Source organism: Hemiscyllium ocellatum, chromosome 18 (assembly GCF_020745735.1).
Source record: "Hemiscyllium ocellatum isolate sHemOce1 chromosome 18, sHemOce1.pat.X.cur, whole genome shotgun sequence".
In the NCBI taxonomy this organism is placed as follows: domain Eukaryota; kingdom Metazoa; phylum Chordata; class Chondrichthyes; order Orectolobiformes; family Hemiscylliidae; genus Hemiscyllium; species Hemiscyllium ocellatum.
Genome location: NC_083418.1, coordinates 10,910,221 through 10,931,423, shown reverse-complemented (window position 1 = coordinate 10,931,423; position 21,203 = coordinate 10,910,221). Strand labels below are relative to the sequence as shown.

Below are 21,203 nucleotides of genomic sequence, written 5' to 3'. Positions count from 1 at the left end.
AGAACTGGCTGGCGGCAGTGTGACCTTCTGAAAGGGAAATCATGACAGATCCCCAGGGTTTAAAATTTGTATCTCTTGAAATAAAGGAGAATCAGGAAATGTTCTATATCTGGATTTTCAAAAGGATTCACCGAGCGTGTTACCTTCGAGAAGCTTGTTGAGTTGGAAATTATACTTTACCATGGTGTGGTTAATGGACAGAACACAGATTAATGGCTGACGTGCTGTGACCAGTTTATATTGTCCTTTTATATTCATGATTTGTAAGAAGGGACTGAATGTAATGGCCCACATTTGTATAAAACTAGGTAGAAAGAGGAGAGAGAGTGACTAGAAGGTTAAAGCATATGGAATTGAGGGAAACTTGGTGAGATGGATTAGAAACTGGCGCAGTAATGGGACACAAAGGGTCATGGTAAAAGGTTGGTTGGGTGACCGGAGGCCTGTGTCCAGTAGTGACCACAACGATCAGTACTGAGACCCTTATTGTTTGTTATATACATAAATTATATCAATGAAAATGGGGAGGAGGCAATATTAAGCAAATTTGTAAACAATATGAAGATTGGGAGAGTGATCAATAGCGAAGAAAATGGTTACAGGAAGATATAGATGGTGGTTGGTGAGATGGGTAGACTAGTGGCAGATGGTATTGAACCCTGATAAGTGCAAGGTGAGAGAAGCAGAAACAAAATGAAGGAGTATTTAATGAACAGCAGGACACTGGGTAACTTAGAGGAACAAAGGGATCTTGGAGTAATTATTCAAAGATCCCCGAAGTCAGCAGAGCAAACGAATAGGATAGTTTAGAAGGCATGTGGGACATTTGCTTTCATCAGTCATGACAGCAAGGAGGTAATGTTGGAGTTGTACAGAGCATTAGTCAGGTCACAACTGGAGTATTGTTCTGGTCACCTCACTAGAGGAAGAATGTGATAGCACTGCAGGGGTATAGAGGAGGTTCACCAGGATAGAGAAATTGAGTTACAAGGACAGACTTGGGGTGTTTTCTTTAGAGCAGAGAAGACTGGGGGACATGATTGAGGTGTGTAAGATAATGAGGGGCAAGGACAGGGTGATTGGGGTCAGCTGTTCCCCTTAATTGAGTCACAAGATGTAATAGCTTTAGGCTAAGGGGCAAGAGATACAGAGGGAATTTGGAAAAATAAATCTTTTTCCGCTGCAGGTGGTGGGAATCTGGAATATACAGCCTGGGAGAGGCCAGAAACCGAACAACCTTTTAAAAGATATTTGAATGAGTATTTCAAATATCATCACATCTGGGGCAAGTGCAGGAAATTAGGATTGGCACGACTTTAATGGGAGTTATATCAGTGCATACTCAATGCACCAAAGGGTCATTTCTGTGCTCTATGAATCTATGGCTACAGGGGCAGAATGATACTTTCAGTGAGTGGGCAACAAGTTGGGGGTTGGAGTATAATGCGAGAGAATAATTGCTTGGTGCAACAGACATCAACATTGCAGAAAGCAGACGTAAAGCTGAAACTTCCTGTTGTTCAATGTTCAGGACCAGGAGGCAGAAGACAGACTGGGCCTCCGGAACACCACTGTACTGCCTAGGAACAGGGTGCTGATTGGTCAGGCCATCATTAACATGAAAATGAAGCACTGTTGATCTTCATTGCCTGAGCAGGCAGGTGGATTCTGATTGATCGGTGTGTTGCCAAGGGGATGTGGCAGCGTCGTTGGGCTGTCTCCATGAGCCTTCCCTTTTGGAAAGGGCATAACATCTTGCACAAGTTCCTTTTGTGTCTGCATAAACCCAGGGACTGTGTGTTTGTGTATGGGGCTTCAAGCACAGGCACTGGCACTGTGATCTTGGCTGATCGTCTTAACATGGACTCCATGCTAAGTCTCAGTACAGTCTAGATTATTCTGTAAGTGATTTCCAATTGCACATCGCATCAAAATAATGGATAGACTTTTCTGAGATTTGCAAGCATGGTCTGGTTGAGGAGAAAGTGAGGACTTGCAGATGCTGGAGATCAGAGCTGAAAATGTGTTGCTGGAAAAGCGCAGCAGGTCAGGCAGCATCCAAGGAGCAGGAGAATCAATGTTTCAGGCATGAGCCATTTCTGAAGAAGGGCACATGCCCGAAACATCGATTCTCCTACTCCTTGGATGCTGCCTGACCTGCTGCGCTTTTCCAGCACCACATTTTCAGCTCTGGTCTGGTTGAGCACAATTGATGTGCTGTCCACTGCAAATGAACAGGTTCTGCCAGTCACTAGGGAGTGTGGCCTACAGACCTACCATCACACCAGCACTGAAACTCGCATACCACATTACTCATTTGTGTGGGAGAGAAATTGTCCAATTGGATTAACAGCAACATCTTGTTAGTTGCAGAAAACCACTTATGGATTTATTGCAGTAAATAATAGCAGCAGCAATGTGAGACAGGTAACTTCAGCTGTTGGTCACATTTTTGAGACACTTTCCCCTTTTTAGAGAGAGCTAGGCAGGGTTAGAAGTGTTGAGCAAAGACCCATTGCCTGAGTTTGCCCAATTCACATTGAGCAATGATTAGATCAGAGTATGTGGTACAATGCAGGATCGTTTGGAAATGTCCCATCTCAGTGTCAAACATCCACAATGAGCAGACAGCTAGGACCCTAATCACCAATCAGATTGATCGTGTAGGGGGTAAGACTGGGAGAATCCCTATGTGCACATTGACTGGTGAATGTAGACTTATATATTGTGGAGAGAATCCATTATGTAACTTCTCAGCTAACACGTTGAGGCAGGAGTTTGTTTGGACTTCATTATCAATTGTGGAAAGAAATTCCTTCAGCATTGAAATAACACAGAAACTTCATCCCAGGTGTACGGAAGGAATGGGCTGTTAGTGGTCTTTCCATTGAAAATATTACTGAGAGCTGAGTCAGGAGGATATTTCCATGACTGTCATCTATTTGGGGGGACATGTGGCACTGAACTGAACTCAGTTGTATGAGTCGCTATGTTTGTGAGTTCTATGAGGATAGTTTCAGATATAGGTGGCACAATACAGTGACGTTATGCCAACGTCAGTGGACTGAATCAGACGTGGTTTTATTTTGGCTAAGTACCAGTTATGTCAAGGTTTTGGAGGGTTTTTAACCATGAGGCCTAGTCAGTTTTCTTTACCCGTCACCGCCATCTGGAGGGACGCCCAACACTGTAGGCGAAAGGTCAATGACCTTCTCCACCCCAACAGTGTAAATGCCACCATCTCCTCTCTGACGTATCACACTCTAATCTGGTAATGTACGCACCTACCCTCCCCCCCCCCCCCCCCCCCATCATGGCTCACACTCTACCAAGTCTCACTATTGCCTGCAATGTCTCTCCAACTCATCCTGGTGTACCCCAGCTTGTGGCACCACTACCCCCCGAATTACCTTCTTTGCTGCCTACTCATTCACTTGGGACACCTCCCCACTTGCACCACCGAGAGTAGCTGTGCCACCCACTTCCATCTCCCTTAGTACCACATCTCTCATTGTAGGAGAGTAACAAAATAGGGCAGAAAGAGACAAGGATGGTTGGCAGCCCTACGTTCGGCTCCTCACCCGTTATGAGGAGAGAAACCTGATCCTGACCATCTTAAGCAGGTTCAGATCCGGTATCAAAAGCTGCCTTTACCTTACTGTGCAGGGATCCAAGGCTATCCCTCTTGCATTCCCTGACAACTATGACAAACTTTCTAGCTGTGTGTCTGGTAAACAGCGCAGAAAGATAGTAATAATGTGAGGCTAGTATGTCTGGCTGAAGGGACAATGTGCAAAATGGCAGCACGAGGTAGTGATGCTCTGAGTCTCCAGATAGGCTGAGAGTGAGTGAGCCCTTTAACAGGAAGTAAGGAGCCTGGGCACACAACCGGGTGCAGCTAGGAGTATGTGTCCCTGAGCACACAGTGTCCTTGCTGCAGCATTACAGTGAGAGCCACCAGGGCAGCCCAAGATGTAAAATTGAAGGGCAAGAGCATCCTGTAAGTGTTTCGGAGATGTACCATGAAGGTTCATAGAGGCTGGTGTATGACAGCTTCAAACGTCCTTGGAGGTGGTGTGCATTGCGCCCAGTTAGTGCCCAATGTGCAACAGGAGTGGTACTGAGCAAGCAGGGAGCCAGGTCTGCTCTGACTTCCATTTCCTAAGCTGGAACTTGTGTGGTGAGAGAGGAAGCTGACTATTAATAAGGTGAGTTGTGGTGTTAACAAGGTGTTTAACAAGCTTTAATTCCCCCTTCATTGCCATCTTGCTGGTGTCTCATGAGAATCTCACCTCACTCAGTTTCTCTCACAACTCTGCCCCAAACCTCAGCAGAACCCGCATTGCTGAGAGCCCTGTAATGTCTCATTGGAAGCTTTGTTAGTAAAGGAATTGGCAATGTTGAAGGAGCATGTGAACAGCCGGTCACTCTCAAGGGCTTGTGTAGTTTTAGTGAGTGTAAAAGAGTCTCCCACAGAGTATGAGGAAATCCCATTTTGAATTGGTTGCAATTGGGTTCAGCCATTGAACAGAGCTAGTCACAGTGTGGACTGTAAGGAGGACATCATCTTTACCTGTTGTGGGCACCCTGTACCATGTGAGCTCAGTGAAGCACAAACATGAATCCTGTTGTAGATACCCTCCTGGCTGGTTATCAATTTGACAAAATTCTAACCATCAACTTGCTCATGAGGGTGACTCTTCACAATGTGCAGTGGCAGATCCTGTTGTTAGAAACTGTGGAACAACCATTGAGCACAGTGTGTCAATAGAGTCATAGAGATGTACAGCATGGAAACAGACCCTTCGGTCCAACCCGTCCATGCCGACCAGATATCCCAACCCACTCTAGTCCCACCTGCCAGCACACGGCCCATATCCCACCAAACCCTTCCTAATCATATACCCATCCAGATGCTTCTTAAATGTTGCAATTGTACCAGCCTCCACCACTTCCTCTGGCAGCTCATTCCATACACGTACCACCCTCTGCTTGAAAACATTGCCCTTAGGTCTCTTTTATATCTTCCCCTCTCACCCTAAACCTATGCTGTCTAGTTCTGGACCCCCCACCCCAGGGAAAATACATTGTCAATTTATCTTATCCATGCCACTCATGATTTGTAAACCACTATAAGGTCACCCCTTAGCCTCCGACACTCCAGGGAAAACAGCCCTAACCTATTCAACCTCTCCTTGTAGCTCAAATCCTCCAACCCTGGCAACATTCTTGTAAATCTTTTCTGAACCCTTTCAAGTTTCACAACATTTTTCTGATAGGAAGGAGACTAGAATTGCATGCAATATTCCAACAGTGGCTTAACCAATGTCCCGCAACATGACCTCCCAACTCCTGTACTCAATACTCTGACCAATAAAGGAAAGCATTCCAAATGTCTTCTTCACTATCCTACCTGCCTGCAACTCCAGTTTAAAGGAGCTATGAACCTGCACTTCAAGGTCTTTTTGTTCAGCAACACTCCCTAGGGCCTTACCATTACGTGTATAAGTCCTGCTAAGATTTGCCTTTGCAAAGTATAGCACCTCACATTTATCTAAATTGAACTCCATCTACCACTCCTCAGCCCATTGGCCCATCTGACCAAGATCCCATTGTATTCTGAGGTAACCTTCTTCGCTGTCTGCTACCCCTCCAATTTTGGTGTCATTTGCAAACTTACTAATGATACCTCTTGTGCTCATGTCCAGGTCAGTTATATAAGTAACGAAAAGTAGTGGACCCAGCACTGATCCTTGTGGCACTCCACTGGTCACAGGCCTCCAGTCTGAAAAACAACTCTCCACCACTACCCTCTGTCTTCCACCTTCAAGACAGTTCTGTATCCAAATGGCTAGTTAGGAACCTTGTCGAATGCCTTACTGAAGTCCATATAGATCACGTCTACTGCTCTGCCCCTCATCCTCTTTGTTACTTCTTCAAAAGACTAGTCACGTTTTTGAGACATGATTTCCCACGCACAAAGCCATGTTGACTATCCTTAATCAGTCCTTGCCTTTCCAAACACATGTACATCCTGTCCCTCAAGATTTCCTCCAACAACTTGCCCACCACTGAGGTCAGGCTCACCGGTCTATAGTTCCCTAGTTTGTCCTGACCACCTTTCTTAAATAGTGGCATCACATTAGCCAATCTCCAGTCCTTGGCATCTCCCTTGTGTGTCTTCAGTAGATATCATCCTGTTTGGTAAGCATGACTAATGTGAGGCCTTAATGTGATTTACATGTCTGGATATTGTGGCTTACCTCAGGGTTACATTTGTTAGATGTTCCACAGTATAAATAGGACCAGATTCTTCAAGGGATCTTTCAGGCCTACAGCATCATTGCTGGACCCTGGGGAGATAATGGATTCTGTTGGAGATTGAAACATATACAGTGCACCCTTCGGTGGAAAACTCAATGTACATTCATAACCCTGTTATCAGCCTGCTCTAGCTCATGCTGCATAAGGGCTCACTCATGGAGATGTACAGCTCAGAAAAAGGTCCTACAGCCCATTGAGTGTAGCAGTGTCTCACCGAGCAACAATATTGCATTTGTAATCCTCACAACAGTCTATCCACCATTAGAAATAATTGGGTGATTTAGAAATCACTGACTGAATGATGCAGATTGTGCTGAGACTTAGCCTGGAATCTAAGTTAAGATGATCAGCTCTTAATGCAGTGCATTTGCCTATGCTCGAAGCTCCATACACACAAACACACAGCACCTTGTTTTATGTAGACATAAGAAACTTGGACAGACATATACCCTTTCCAGAAGAGAAAGGGTTCATGCAGACAGTCCAACTCTGCTGCACTCCCGGCAACACTGTGACCAATCAGAATCCACCTGCCTGTTCTGGCAGTGAAGATTGACGGTTCTTTCTTCATCTCCACGGCAAGTATGGCCGGACCAATCAGCATCGTTCCCAAGAGGTATAACATGGTGTTCCTGTGTCCCAGTCTGTCTCCTGTCTCCTAGTCCTGAGCAGTGAACAATGGGAAATTTCCTCTTCTCGTCTCCTGTCTGCAGTCTCCAATGAGGGAGATGATGGGAAGAATCCAACTATTGGACATTATTCAACAGAACATAAAAAATTTAAGTAAGAACAAATTACAGCAGACACTGGAATCTGTACTGAAAACGGCAAGCCTGGAAATCATCCATGGAGAGAGAGCAAGCTAACATTTCGAGTGGAGATGACTCTTGATCAGAGCTGCAGTGAAGTGTGGAGGAATAGCATTTATGCAATATTTTGGGGGGTGGGGATGCGGTTGTGGAAGGTAGTAGGTGTCGGGTGCTGGTGAAGAAAAGATTTTGATAGTTCAGATTAAGTGATCAGTGTGTGGAATGGCAGAACAATGTCTCCTGCCAGATTTGAAAGGACAGTAACTGGGTTTGCTGGAGGGGAGGTATAATAGCAAGCTGCAGGAGAGGGAAGAAATGGTTCACAATTTAACGGTGTCTGGCTTTGGCATGCTGCAGTGTCCCAGTGAGAAACCAAATGCAGACTTGGTGACGGCTTTGCGGAACACCTCCAGTCGGGGCATAAGCAGGATCCTGACCATCCCATAGCCGGTCATTTTAACACAGTGTCATGCCCATGTGCCTGCCTTTGGCATGTTGCAATGTTCCAGTGAATCACACGTGGATTGGAGGAGCAACATCTCATCTGCAGACTAGGCAGTTTACAGCTTTCTGGACTCAACATTCAGTTCAACACCCTCAAATTGTGAACTATTTCTTTCCTTTCTTTTAGCTTGTTATCATGTCCTCCCCATTCCCCACCCCAGTGGGACTGTCTGTGAGACACACATCCAGATCATTTCTGCCATTCTCACATTTCAAACACTTAAGTTGAACGATCAACATCTTTTCTCCATCAGCACACTATACCCACTACCCCCCCACAACCCCAACCCCCTCTCCAAAGTGTTGCATAAATACTGTCCCCTCCATCCAGCTTCAGCTAGACTCGAAACATTAGCTTCCTCCCTCTCCAGGGATGCTGTCTGATCTGCTGTGATTTCCAGCGTTTGGCTGGTTGTGAAGCATCGAGTTAGTCTGCAGCGCAATGAATGGGAAAGAATCACGTTGGTGTTTACTACAAAACTAGTCAGAGTATAGGAATGTTACTGCAATAGTACAAGCCAGGCCTTTGAACACTCAGCATTGTTGTGATTCCCGTACTAAAGGAAGGATGAGTTTACATTAAAATAGGACTTTAACAGGATATCACTGGGTCAGCTCCGGAGAGCAAAAGCCCAACTAGTGAGGAGGAATTGAGCAGGTTGAGCTTGGGGTTTGGGGACAGTAGTGAGGGTGGAATGTGGCAGAGTGACTGGGGTGGGAAGCCCAGCTTGGTCACAGCTTCTAAAAACTTCTGTCTCTCTCTTTGCAGGTGGTTTGATAAATCTATAAGTTTTATTATTTTTAAAAATGGGAAGATCGGTCTGAATGCTGAACACTCGTGGGCAGACGCTCCGATCATCGGGCACCTTTGGGAGGTAAGGGACCCCTCACTTTCCCATTAGCAACCACTGGGGTCATCTCTGTCAAATGGCAGAGCACGTACCGCGAATGGGAACTGTAACCAGGAGGAAACTGCAGCAGGGAAACCCCCTCTGAGAGAAAGGAAAGAGAGAGAGACTGTCACACTGTATGAGTCTGTCAGTGAGGGAGCGATTGGCACAGCCACCTTTCAACATTGACATAGTGAGCTGGGCTGGACTGGCACCAAGAACAGGACGTTGACCAGTGGTCTGCCACAAAGATCTGCCCACTGTTTTTCATCATTTATATAAATGATTTGGATCTGAACATAGGAGGGTTAATTAATAAGTTTGCAGATGACACAAAAATTGGAGGTGTAGTGAACAGCGAAGAAGATTACCTCAGAGTACAACAGGATCTTGATGGGCCAATGGACTGAAGAGTGGCAGATGGAGTTCAATTTAGATAAAAGTCATGATTTGGAGATGCCGGTGTTGGACTGGGGTGTACAAAGTTAAAAATCACACAACACCAGGTTATAGTCCAACAGGTTTAATTGGAAGCACACTAGCTTTTGGAGCGAAGCTCCTTCATCAGGTGATTGTGGCAGGCTCAATCGTAACATGGAATTTATAGCAAAAATTTGCAGTGTGATGTAACTGAAATTATACATTGAAAAGTTGATTGTCTGTTAAGCCTTTCATCTGTTAGAATACAGTGATAGTTTCACTTCTTTCATGTGTAAATCACAAAACCCCTTTTTTTAAAAGTTGCATTCTCGGGTTAGCTGTTAACAATGGTGATAGCTAGACAATATGTTGAAGGTGTTAGCCCCCTGTGTTCTCTGTCTATGACCTGATGTTTAGATTGATTCTAATCTAAAAAATGAGATAAGAGTTTTCTCGGCACCGCACAACAATCAACAGACAGGAGGGTTCCCTCCCAGTTGGGGAACACTTCAGGGATCCAGGACATTCAGCCTCGGACCTTCGGGTGACCATCCTCCAAGGCGGACTTTGGGACAGGCAGCAGAGGAAAGTGGCCGAGCAGAGGCTGATAGCTAAGTTCGGTACCCGTAGGGAGGGCCTCAACCGGGACCTTGGGTTCATGTCACACTCCAGGTGACCACCATTGCACCACACACACACACACACACACACACACACACACACACACACACACACACACACACACACACACACACACACACACACACACACTCCTACACACACACACGCATATTCCTACACACACTCTCACATACACATGGACACAGGTACATACACCCGTATAGACACCCACACTCCCAAATATATACACACTCACTCACTCACTCTTTCTCACACTCACAACCCCCATCCCAGACAGACAGACACACACACAGATAGACAAAGACCCATGTGCACACATATATTGTGTGGGGTGAATTTGTTCTTGCAGACTTACATTGTACTTTGCTGAAAAACTGCATACATTCATGTAGAACTCTGAGCTCAAAAACTGCATGAATTTATGTAAAACTCTTATCTCACTTTTTAGATTAGAATCAATCTAAACATCAGGTCATAGACAGAGAACACAGGGGGCTAACACCTTCAACATATTCCAGACCCTAACCCCTCGAGTAAACCTGCCTCCCCCCACTCTCTCAGTACATTCTAGACCCTAACCCAATCTTTGTGTGAGAGTTTACGTCATGTCACCCTTTCTGGTCTGTCAATTACCTAAGAGCTGTACCATGTCATACTTAATCCTTCCTGTAATTGAATCAGTGTCTGTTTGTATATTTTTTAAAATGTGTATTGACAGGAGAGGGTTTGCTTTGTAAGACCTGAATATTATTGCCTTGGGTTCTGTTAAAGGACCAGTGGAGATCAGTCCTGATCATGTGTAATGGTGGGGACCTTCTGTGTTACAGCTGATAGCACACAGCACCACCCCGCTGGGAGTTGGAGTTTGTGAATGTCACTTTACTGTTAACGTCTTTGTGTCTTCTGCAGTCGATCCTGGCCACTGACCAGTTCCAGCTGGGATACACGGAGGAGGGGAATTGCAAGGGGGAAGCTAACAGCCAGATTCCACTGCCCCAGCGCCTTCAGTGGGAGATCAGTGAGCCGGTGAGTTCCCTGTTTGTGGCTGACCTTGAAGATCGTATCAGTTAACCTGCAGCACTGACCTCCTGTTCCCAGCCCTAGGCCTGGTCCGGCTCAGTCCAGGCCCCAAGCCCGACCTATGGTGTCCCTGAGTGGGGGTTGGCAGTCACTATGACCAGCCGGCCTGGGGTCTTGATTGAGTCGTTTCATAGCCTTACTGGGTGCAGTCAGATCAGCCACCCGCTTCCGGCTCCCATTGCCCACAACAACATTGATCTCTACTTCCTCTATGGTGATGGTAAACAGTGCTTTTCAGTCCATTGACAGAGTGAGCTGGGCCCTGATGTACATCCCAGAGGGTGAGGGTGAGACAGGGGACAGAGGGAGTAGGGGGTGAGGGTGAGGGTGGAGTTGAAACATTCACTCTGTTTCTCCACACACAGAGATGATGTGATGCTGCAGCGTTCTGTGTGCCTGTCGCGGATGGTAGTGTTCTTTGCTGTGGGCAGCTACCATTCAGTTTTGATGAGTTTCTTGCTGACTGCTTTCTCTGTGTCCCGCAGTGTCAGGAAGTGATCACACAGTCTCTGAGTGTGGCGCAGCAACTGGCTGACGATGTGGACTTCCACTCCTTCCCATTCGACAACTTTGGCAAGGGTCTCATCAAACGGTGCCGAATCAGTCCTGACGCCTTTGTACAGATGGCACTGCAGCTGGCACACTACCGGGTACAGTCTGTTTTCATCAATCCTCCTCAACCTCTGTCTAAATGACTGGCAAGACACTGTGACAGAAACGACTGAACCATATCCGCAACACCATCGACAACATCAATTCTCCTCATTTCAGGATGGATGGAAATACATTTCCCAGCCTCATCCCTGGAATGGGAGGATTGTCTAATTGGGAAAGGCTGCATAGACACGGTCTGTATCATCTGGAGTTTAGAAGGGTCAGAGGTGACTTAATTAAAACACGTAAGATGCTGAAGGCTTCAAACAGGTCAACGAGGTCATATGAGAGACTCTAGGACTGAGAGTACTGAACCAAACAAATGGGGCACCATTTAAAACAATCACTAAGGAGCTATCCTCAAGGTTGAGGGGCTTTGGAATTACTTTAATCAAAAAGTGGTGGATATGGAATCTTTAAATCTGTTTTTTTTCAAGGAAGAGGTCAATTGATTTTTGATGTCCATGTAGGTGAGAGGTTGTCAGGGTTATGAGGGGATATGGAGTGTTTTATTGAGTGTTGGAGCAGGGTTGCAGGGGAGAATGGTCTCCTGCTAACTCATGTGTTTGTACTGAGTAATGATGAACTGAGAGATGCAGGGCGACAGAGACTTTGAAAAGGAGAGAGAGAAAGAGAGGCTGGTGAATATGTCAGTATCATTGTGGGCTTTGAGCTGAGGATATAAAGATACCTCAGTTATAAAGGAGAGTGTGGTTGAGTTTTTATTGGATAGAGTTTAGGCCATCATTGGGGCCTGTGGTCGGACCATTGTAATAAGACCCATCCAGAGAAGGCATTTAGAGTCAACGAGATTGAAATCAGCGGTTCAACACTGAAAGAATAAATAAATAAATAAATATAAAATAAAAAAAGAACAAAAGTCTTCAGGGGACCTCTGAAAGGTTCTGTCACAAGTGAGGTAGGTGTGTGGAGGGGGAGTAAATCAATGATGTTCTGTAATAGACGGAAAGGTGAGCCCACTTAATTGGAATGTGAGGAGACATTTGAAAGAACTGCAAGGAAATAAGTTGAGAGTAGATTGGTCTGGTCGAAGGGTGGGCATTGACAATGATGGCTGAGTTGCCTCCCCACCCTTACCAGGGGGCTGTAATTGTGCAGCTGGTCGGTAGCTTTGATGCTTGGTGGTTTAAGATCACTCTCTGCCTGCCCTTGCAGTTTCCTAAAGCCATGTGTGTGTTGTGTCACCAGGACAAAGGCTCCTTCTGTCTGACGTATGAAGCCTCCATGACCCGACTGTTCAGAGAGGGCCGCACCGAGACTGTTCGTTCCTGCAGCACTCAGGCCACCAAGTTTGTCCTGGCCATGATGGACCCAGCTCAGACGGTAAAGCTTGTTCATCTCCATTCCCCAGCAGGAGAGCTTCCTTCACATGTTTCCGGAGAAACCATCTCTCTGGGAGTTGTCCGTGTTGGCAGGGATACTGATTTGATAGTAGCTGACGGTATAGTGGTAACATCTCTGCACTGGGTTTCGTCTGGGTGTTCTGGTTTTCTCCCACAGTCCAAAGCTGTGTAGTTTAGGTGATTGGCCATCTGAATTGCCCGTAGTATTCCAGGATGTGTAAGTTAGGTGCATTAGTCAGGGGAAATGTAAAGTAGGTCAAGGGTCTGGGTGGGATACTCTTCGGAGGGTCGGTGTAGACTTGTTGTGCCAAATGACTTGTTCCCACACTGTAGGGATTCTATGATTTCTATGTTTATCTGCTCCCAGGATGAGTGATTCCACTCCAGAATATCCCAGTTGTCCTCCTACTTCAAGGGCTGTAATTTCCCATCCTCCATAATCAATAATGCCCTCAAGCGCATCTCTTCCACTTCCCACACCTCTGCTCTGAAACCACCAGCCCCATCTACAACAAGGATAGAATCCCTGGTCCTCACATTCCAGCCGACTATTCTCCAAATCCAGCATCATCCTCTGCCATTTTCACCACCTGCAGGCCCCGTTACTTAAATGACATTTCCTTCCCCACCCCTATCCACTTTCTGTAGGGACCGTTCCCTCTGCAACTCCCTCATTAGGTTTCCACTCCCCATCAACCTCTCCTCCACACCTGGAACATTTCCTTGTGGCCACAGGAGGTGCAACACCTGCCCTCACACCTCCTCTCTTACCTCCGTCCAAGGCCCCAAAGAGTCCAAGTTCAGCAGAGAATCACCTGCATTTCCTCCCTTGCTCCCAATGTGGTCTCCTCTTCATCGAACAGACCATGCATTAACTCAGGACCAGTTCAGGGAACATCTATGGTTCGTATGCTCCATCAACCTCACTTCCCAGTTGCCAGCTATTTCAAATCCCCCTCCCACTCCCCTGACGATATGTCCATCATGGCCTCCTCCACCATCAAAATAAGGCCACACTCAAACTGGAGGAAGACCACTTCATCTTCTGCCTCAGGAGCTTACAACCATGTGGCCTTAATTGTAGAATTCACTAGCTTTCAAATCCACCCCCCCACCACCTCATCACCGATCCAGCCATCCTCCTCCACCTGCCCCTTTGACCTGACCTAACCGGTCCATCTTTCTTCCCATCTATCCGCTCCACCCTTCCCACTGACCAATCACAATCACCTCCTACCTGCATCCCCCTATAACCATCCCATCTACCTTCCCCCCCCCCCCCCAGTCCCACCCCCTCCATCTATTTATTTCTCAGCCCCATTCTTCCTCCCCAGTCCTGATTTGATTCCTCTGATGTTGCTTGACCTGCTGTGCTTTTTCCAGCTCCATACTTTACCTTCTCGAATTATTTCCCTCCTGCTGATATTAGACTCACTGGCCTGCAGTTTCCTGATTTATGCCTCCCACCTCATTGAACAGTGTACCACATTAGTTGTGCAGTCCTCCGGTACCTCTCCTGTGGCAGGAGAGGATTTGAAAATGATTGCCGGAGCCCCTGCAACTTCCTCTCTTGTCTCCCAGAGCAGCCTGGGAATGGGGATTTATCCACTTTCAAACCTGCTGCTGAAACCACTATTAACTCCTCTATTTAATGCAAATTCATTCAATATCATGGCCCCTTCACTAATCTCTATACCTACATTGTCCTTCTCTATCGTGAATACTGATACAGAAATACTCATTTAAAACCTTGGCTAAGTCTTCCAGCTCCAAACCGTTTTGGTTCCTAATGAGCCCCCACTTTTTTCCAGATCCTGTTGTCAAAGTATGTCAGTTTGGATTTTCTTCAGTGTTCCAATACAGAGATTTTGCAATCCTCCTCTTTCTGAAGTCTGTCTGCACAGCGCAATGGGATAGGGTCATGGCGAAGCCTTGCTGTGGGAATCACTGTGTTTCTTTCTGTCTAACTCTCAGCGGGAACAGAAGTTGAAACTGTTCAAACAGGCTGCGGAGAAACATCAGGATCTGTACCGCCATGCCATGACAGGAGCTGGCATTGATCGGCACCTCTTCTGTCTTTACGTGGTGTCCAAATACTTGGGGGTGGAGTCTCCATTCTTGAAGGAGGTGGGTATTATTGGACTGTGTACTGTGCTGTGTGCTCCCTTTCTGAGAGAGCTGCAGGACTGTGCAATTGTGAAAACAATGGGCCAAATGGCACCAGTTAATTAGCTTCATTGAGGCTGGGACATTTCATTCCAAAAGTTGGTAGCTGTGACAGTGCAGCACTCCCTCACTCCTGCAGCAGAGAGTCTGTCTGGATCAAGGGAACGGAATCAGTGGCACTGGAGCTGATCTGTAAATCAGGATTGGGAAACATGAGCCAAGCAGGATTAATAACCAAGAGCTCAGTCCAACACCCTGGGCCTGTGCTTGTTGGAATTTTAGTTTATATAATAAAACTAAGAATTTAACAGCTGATTATCACAATGACAGGAAAAACCCATCTCATTCACTGCTGTTTTTGGGAAAGGAAATCCATCGCCCTTTCCTGATCTGACCTACTGCAAATCGGGCTACCTTTGCCAATGATGCCCATGACCGGTGACTGAATAAACACAGAGGCCGATGACCCTTGGCCTGAGCTCATTGGCCCTCAAGTGACACCTGATTGGCAAGTAGGCAATGGTGGGTGGGAGGGTTCTAGTGCCCCTTCTCTGATTTTTGTGTGTATGCGTGTGTGTCTCCTTCAGGTATTGTCAGAGCCCTGGAAACTGTCCACCAGCCAGACCCCACACCAACTGCTTGAACTCGTGGATGTCAACAGATTTCCCCAGTACGTGTCGAGCGGAGGGGGCTTTGGCCCGGTGAGTGGCGTGCTGATGGAGGCGGGGTATGAGGGGAAGTAGGTATTGCTGGGGTGGTGTTCACTCCCTCTCCTGGGTGAGCCAGACTTGGCAGTCCAGGCAGAGGAAAGGCTGGTGTGGTCACCCTCTAGGGGAAGGGGGTGAGGGTTGAAAATGCGTTGCTGGTTAAAGCACAGCAGGTCAGGCAGCATCCAAGGAATAGGAAATTCAAAAAATGAGGTCTGCAGATGCTGGAGATCACAGTTGAAAATGTGTTGCTGGTTAAAGCACAGCAGGTCAGGCAGCATCCAAGGAATAGGGGGTGAGGGGACAGACACCGAGTGAAGTAGATGTCTGGGCCCCAGCAAAAAGTCCATTTGTTGCAGCTCAGAGATTAGATTCCCTACAATTACCTAATACAGATTAGGTTAGATTCCCAACAGTGTGGAAACAGGCCATTTGGCCCAACCACTCCACACTGACCCTCCGAAGAGTAACACACGCAGACCCATTCTCCTACATTTATCCCTGATTAATGCGCCTAACATTACGGGCAATTTAGCGTGGCCAGTTCACCTGACCTGCATATCTTTGGACTGTGGGAGGAAACCGGAGCACCCAGAGGAAACCCACGCAGACATGGGGAGAGTGTACAAACGCCACACAGACAGTCACCCAAGTCTGGAATTGAACCCAGGTTCCTGGCGCTGTGCTAACCACTGAGTGCCACCTTCACCCACATGGAGGATGGGAAGATCTTGGGTGGAGGAGGAGGACACTTGTGTAGGTGTGAGGGTTAGGGGACCCGGAGGGGGGTGGGGAGGAGGAGTGGGATCATGTTTGGAGAATGGACTGAAGGGCCTTCTCCCTCTGGCTTACTCTCCCCATTTATAATTACTGTCTGTGCATGATCACTGTCTATGTTTTGGCAGGTGGCTGATGATGGTTACGGAGTCTCATACATTATGGTCGGAGAGACCCTCATTAACATGCACATCTCATGTAAATTCTCCAGTCCTGAGACAGTAAGTCCCCCATCAGACAAACCAGGTGTGGTCGGCTGGGGAGGGTTGTTCGGGGATTGGTGGGAGGGGAAGGTGGTGTCACACACTGTCCCCAGGACTGTCTTGTTGTGGAGTGGGCAGGACTCGGGTGGCTGGGTTAACCTTACTCCATTGGAAAGTGACAGAGAGCTCAGGGTTTGGAAGGAAAGGGCTGGTGATCCAGAGCCTCCAGACTGAACACCTCACCCTGACAGAGTCTCTCCACATTTCTCAGTGGAGAGAAAGCTGTTTCCTCACCGTCATTGTCTGTTTCACTGACTATTCCCTTGTTCCTCACCGTCTCTTAACCTCTCTCCCTCTCACCCCCCCCCCCACCATTGTCTCTCTCTCTCTCCTCCACTGTCACTTTCCTGCTCTCTCTCTCTCTCTCTCTCACACACACACACACACACACACACACACACACACACACACAGTCACTTTCACTGTCTCCATTTCTCTCTCCTCCATCATGTCACCATTCATAGAGTCACAGAGATGTACAGCATGGAAACAAACCCTTCGGTCCAACTTGTTCATGCCGATCAGATATCCGAAATTAATCCAGTCCCTTTTGCCAGCACTTGGCCCATATCCCTTTAAAACCTTCCTATTCATATATCCAACCAGATACCTTTTAAATATTACAAATTACATAACACCACGTTATAGTCCAACAAGTTTAATTGGAAGCACCAGCTTTCGGAGTGCCGTTCCTTCATCAGGTGGTTGTGGAGTGAACAATTCTAAGACACAGAATTTATAGCAAAAGTTTACAGTGTGATGTAACTGAAATAGGTTAACTGTAACAATTGGTGTCAGCGCAGATAAGATGTTGAGATGTTGAAGGTGTTAGCCCCCTGTGTTCCCTGTCTATGCCATAATGTTTAGATTGATTCTAACCTAAAAAGGTGAATTAACAGTCTTACATGGATTCATGCAGTTTCTGAGCAAAGTACTATATAACTCTGCAAGTACAAATTCACCCCACAAATATATATGTGTGTGTGTGTGGGGGGGGGGGGTTTGAGAGTGTGTGTGTGTGTGTGTATAAAGTCATCTAAGTCTGTGAGAGGGTGCGTGTGGGAGTGTGTGTGTCTCGCACTGTTGTGATTTGTAACTTTGTACACCCCAGTCTAACACCAGCATCTCCAAATCATGACTTTTAAATGCTGTAATTGTACCAGCCTCCTCCACTTCCCCTGGCAGCTCATTCCACACATGCACCACCCTCTGGGTGAAAACGTTGTCCCTTAGGCTCCTTTTATATCTTTCCCCTCTCGTCCTAAACTTATGCCCTCTAGTTCTGGTCTCCCCACCTCAGGGAAAAGACCTTGTCTATTTACCCTATCCATGCTCCTCATGATTTTATAAACCTCGAAAAGTCACCCCTCAGCCTCCGATGTTCCAGGAAAAACAGCCCTAGCCTATTCTGCCTCTCTCTATAATCAAACCCTCCAACCCTGTCAACATCCTTGTAAATCTCCTCTGAACCCTTTTAAGTTTCACAACACTCTGCCTATAGGAGAGGACCAGAATTGCACATAATATTCCAAAAGTGGCCTAACCAATGTCCTGTACAGCTGCAACATGACCTCCCAACTCCTATACCTAATCCTCTGACCAATAAAAGAAAGCATACTAAATGTCGTCTTCACTATTCCTCTCTGCCACACTATCACCTTACCTCCCTATGTCTCTCCTCCACGATCTATCACCTTCTCCATATTTCTCTCCTCTGTCACACTCCTTTTCCTCTCTGTCCTCCAGTGTCTGTCACCCTTCCTCTTTCTCCTCCACTTTCCTAACCCTACATCCCTCTCTTCTTTCTCCTCCACTGTCAACCTCCTCTTGTTCTCCACCTATATCTGTCACCCTCCCTCCCTCCTCTATCACCCTTTATCACTCTTCCACTATCACACACCTTCCCTCTCTTTCCTCCAATATTTGTCACCCTCCCGCCTCCTCTCTCCTCCCTGTCATTTTCTCTCTCTCTTTTTCTCTCTCCTGTGCTGAAACTCTCCCACGTTCTCTCTTCTCCACTATATGTCATGCTCCCTTCTTCCTTTGCACTCTGACTCCATCCGTTTCCCCCAAGTCTGTGAACCCAGATAGGGAAGGTTTGGGGTATACATTAAAACTAGGGGAGCTGGTGTTTTGATGACCTGAGCACTCTAGGAGACAATGTTGTGACTGCTTTTCTTTGCCTTTAGGATTCTCATCGCTTTGGTAAGCATTTCCAACAATCTATGCTCGATATCCTGACCCTGTTCAACTTGAACAACAGGCCCAGCCAGTAACATGAAGCACAGCAGTGGCTGCAGCTCACCCCAGAGCACTTTCAGAAGCATGGCACAGAACGATTTGACGGCTGGCATCTTGGCATCACTCTTCCCCTTTGCCACTCTTCCCTGAGCGGCCATTCTGGGTGGATTATTTTGTCTGTCTTTGTAATTTCAAAGACCGCGAAGGCTGGACTGAGCTGAGGATGGTTGTGGGGGTGGGAGATGAGGGGGAAACAGCCCTGCCCTCTTTTCGAGCTGGTGGGGGTGGGGTGCAATTGTGTGGTCTCACCCAAGATAGTGCACAGGGTAAGGGAGGTGCGGTCAATGAGTCTTGTTTCCCAACCTCGTCCCCCCCCCCCATTGTCGTAATTAAAGAGAGCTTCTTCACCTTGTCTTGTCTCTGAATTGTTGCTCAGTTTCACTGTTAACCATCAACATGTGAATTCAAAACTGGAATCTGCAGCACACCCTGGCAGCCTGCAGAGGGAGTTATCAGACAGACAGTGGGATGTGAGATGTTTAAGTCACAAGCAGGTTGGAGAGAACAACCTTCCCAGATTCCTGCTTCTAAGGAAGCTATTAATTCCTGGTCTTCATTTCTGTCCCTCACCCTCTCCTGCCCTAGTTCAATAACTGTCAATATTTCCCATATAGAATGGAGTCTGGATAGATCCGTGTGGAAAGCTAGGTCCTTGAATAAAAATGTCCCCAGCCATACAGCTGGGCTTCAGAGAGAAGGCTTTAAGGGTCAATGAAGGATCGGGGCCTAAGTTCTTCATCTCAGCATTACTGACTGCAGCAGCCACCAGCCCCTCCCTTTTAGTGAGACACACATTTTCCTTGATGACAGCCCCTCCCATATGTGGTTGGAAATTCATTGTGGACTGTCTTGCAGCACATAGCTGGCATAGCTGAGGCAGGTTGCATGGTTAGAAACAACGGGATTTTATAGAAATATGAAGGTGGTGGACAGAGAAGGATTAATTTAATCATTTAGGAACTGAAAATCCTTGCAGCTTTGTGTTGTTACTTTTGAACTCAGCAGCTTTTGTTCACCACGAGGGAAGGAGATGACATGCTTGCAGAGTCACTCAGGGTAGCCAAGAGTGAAAAGCAGCTATGGAGAATGATGGGAGAGAATGGGTGAAGATCAGATGGAAAATAAGGGTAGATGAAGAACACAAGGAGCATCACCTATGGAAACTAGAAATTTACCGCAAAACCCTTCATTCTGATTCTTACCAGAGGTCTAGGCAAAGGAATATTATTGAACAAGATCAGTCCAGTGGTGGACACTCTAGGCAGGTTCCTGATTTTTGATAATCTCAGGAATCATTCCACAAGTACAAAAGCTGGAATTGTCTGTGTTTTTTTTTGCATTCATGAACACACGACTAAATCAGACACTTCTTTAATGTGGCTATTTGTAACATCAAGACATTCGTCAAATATTTCTTCAGAACTGCCTTGCAATTTGGTGACACTTGAGTAAACAGACCAGAGATGAACCTTGCTGGAAGGGGTAGCCTGTTGGCGGGTTCCCCATCTCCTACCCAAACTGATGAGAAACTGCAGATTCAGGAAAGTCCTCTCACTCTCTTGCAGCTGAACAAACTGCAGCATTTCCAAGCAGACCCATAGGTTTAATAAAGCAGTTCGGCATCATGTTCTACACCATCTCAACATTCACTCAACATGCACCATTGCTGGTGATTAATCAGTCACCATCATTCGACCTCAACAAGGTTTCCTTGGTGAACCACTGCATCCCATTGGTGTAGCCACAGCAGCAATACTGTGACAAAATGAAGTCCAGGATTTTGACCTAATATAGAACTAACAGTATAACACTTGTAAGTGAGGATGGAGAGACAATTGAGAGGCATCCAAGAATTTGGAGCTGGGAGTGTTGATATATAAGCTTGCAGTGCCTGGAGGACATCCCAGCTCAGACAGACACCTAGGTGGTTTACACAAACAAGAGGCGGCAAGATCAGCTCTTTGAATGTAATGCAAAGCAACTAATACTGACTGACTGGAGCAGGGTCTGACTGGATTTTGGAATATTGCAGATGTTTTTACAAGTTCTCTTGTCAGGAATTGAGAACTGAAACAAAATTCAAAACCAGCCTCCAAAGGTGTGGCATGTGACTTGATATATGAAGATCTGTACAACTTCCAGAAAAGATTAAGCATTAGTTTTAATTCACATCTATATACAAAAACAGATTTTAATTACTCTGTTTAAACAGATTGTAATTGCTTTGACTGACAGTTAAAGGCACAATTTCTACTTTATTAAGAGATGAACATTTATTATAAATTAATCTTCACATAAAAAG

At 46.4% G+C, this 21,203-nt stretch overlaps 1 protein-coding gene across 2 annotated transcripts in view; it reads left to right on the top strand.

Moving 5' to 3' along the window:
• The window catches only part of cpt1ab (carnitine palmitoyltransferase 1Ab (liver)), a 60,739-nt gene extending 41,486 nt beyond the window's left edge, over positions 1–19,253 (top strand). For both annotated transcript variants that reach the window (XM_060838701.1, XM_060838702.1), the window contains exons 12-19: positions 8,407–8,512; positions 10,499–10,615; positions 11,155–11,319; positions 12,533–12,667; positions 14,662–14,814; positions 15,441–15,554; positions 16,466–16,558; positions 18,790–19,253. In XM_060838701.1, coding sequence (XP_060694684.1) covers positions 8,407–8,512; positions 10,499–10,615; positions 11,155–11,319; positions 12,533–12,667; positions 14,662–14,814; positions 15,441–15,554; positions 16,466–16,558; positions 18,790–18,876 — 970 coding nt within the window. In that variant the 3' untranslated portion in view covers positions 18,877–19,253. The remainder of the gene's footprint in view (positions 1–8,406; positions 8,513–10,498; positions 10,616–11,154; positions 11,320–12,532; positions 12,668–14,661; positions 14,815–15,440; positions 15,555–16,465; positions 16,559–18,789) is intronic.
• Positions 19,254–21,203: the final 1,950 nt, after the last annotated feature.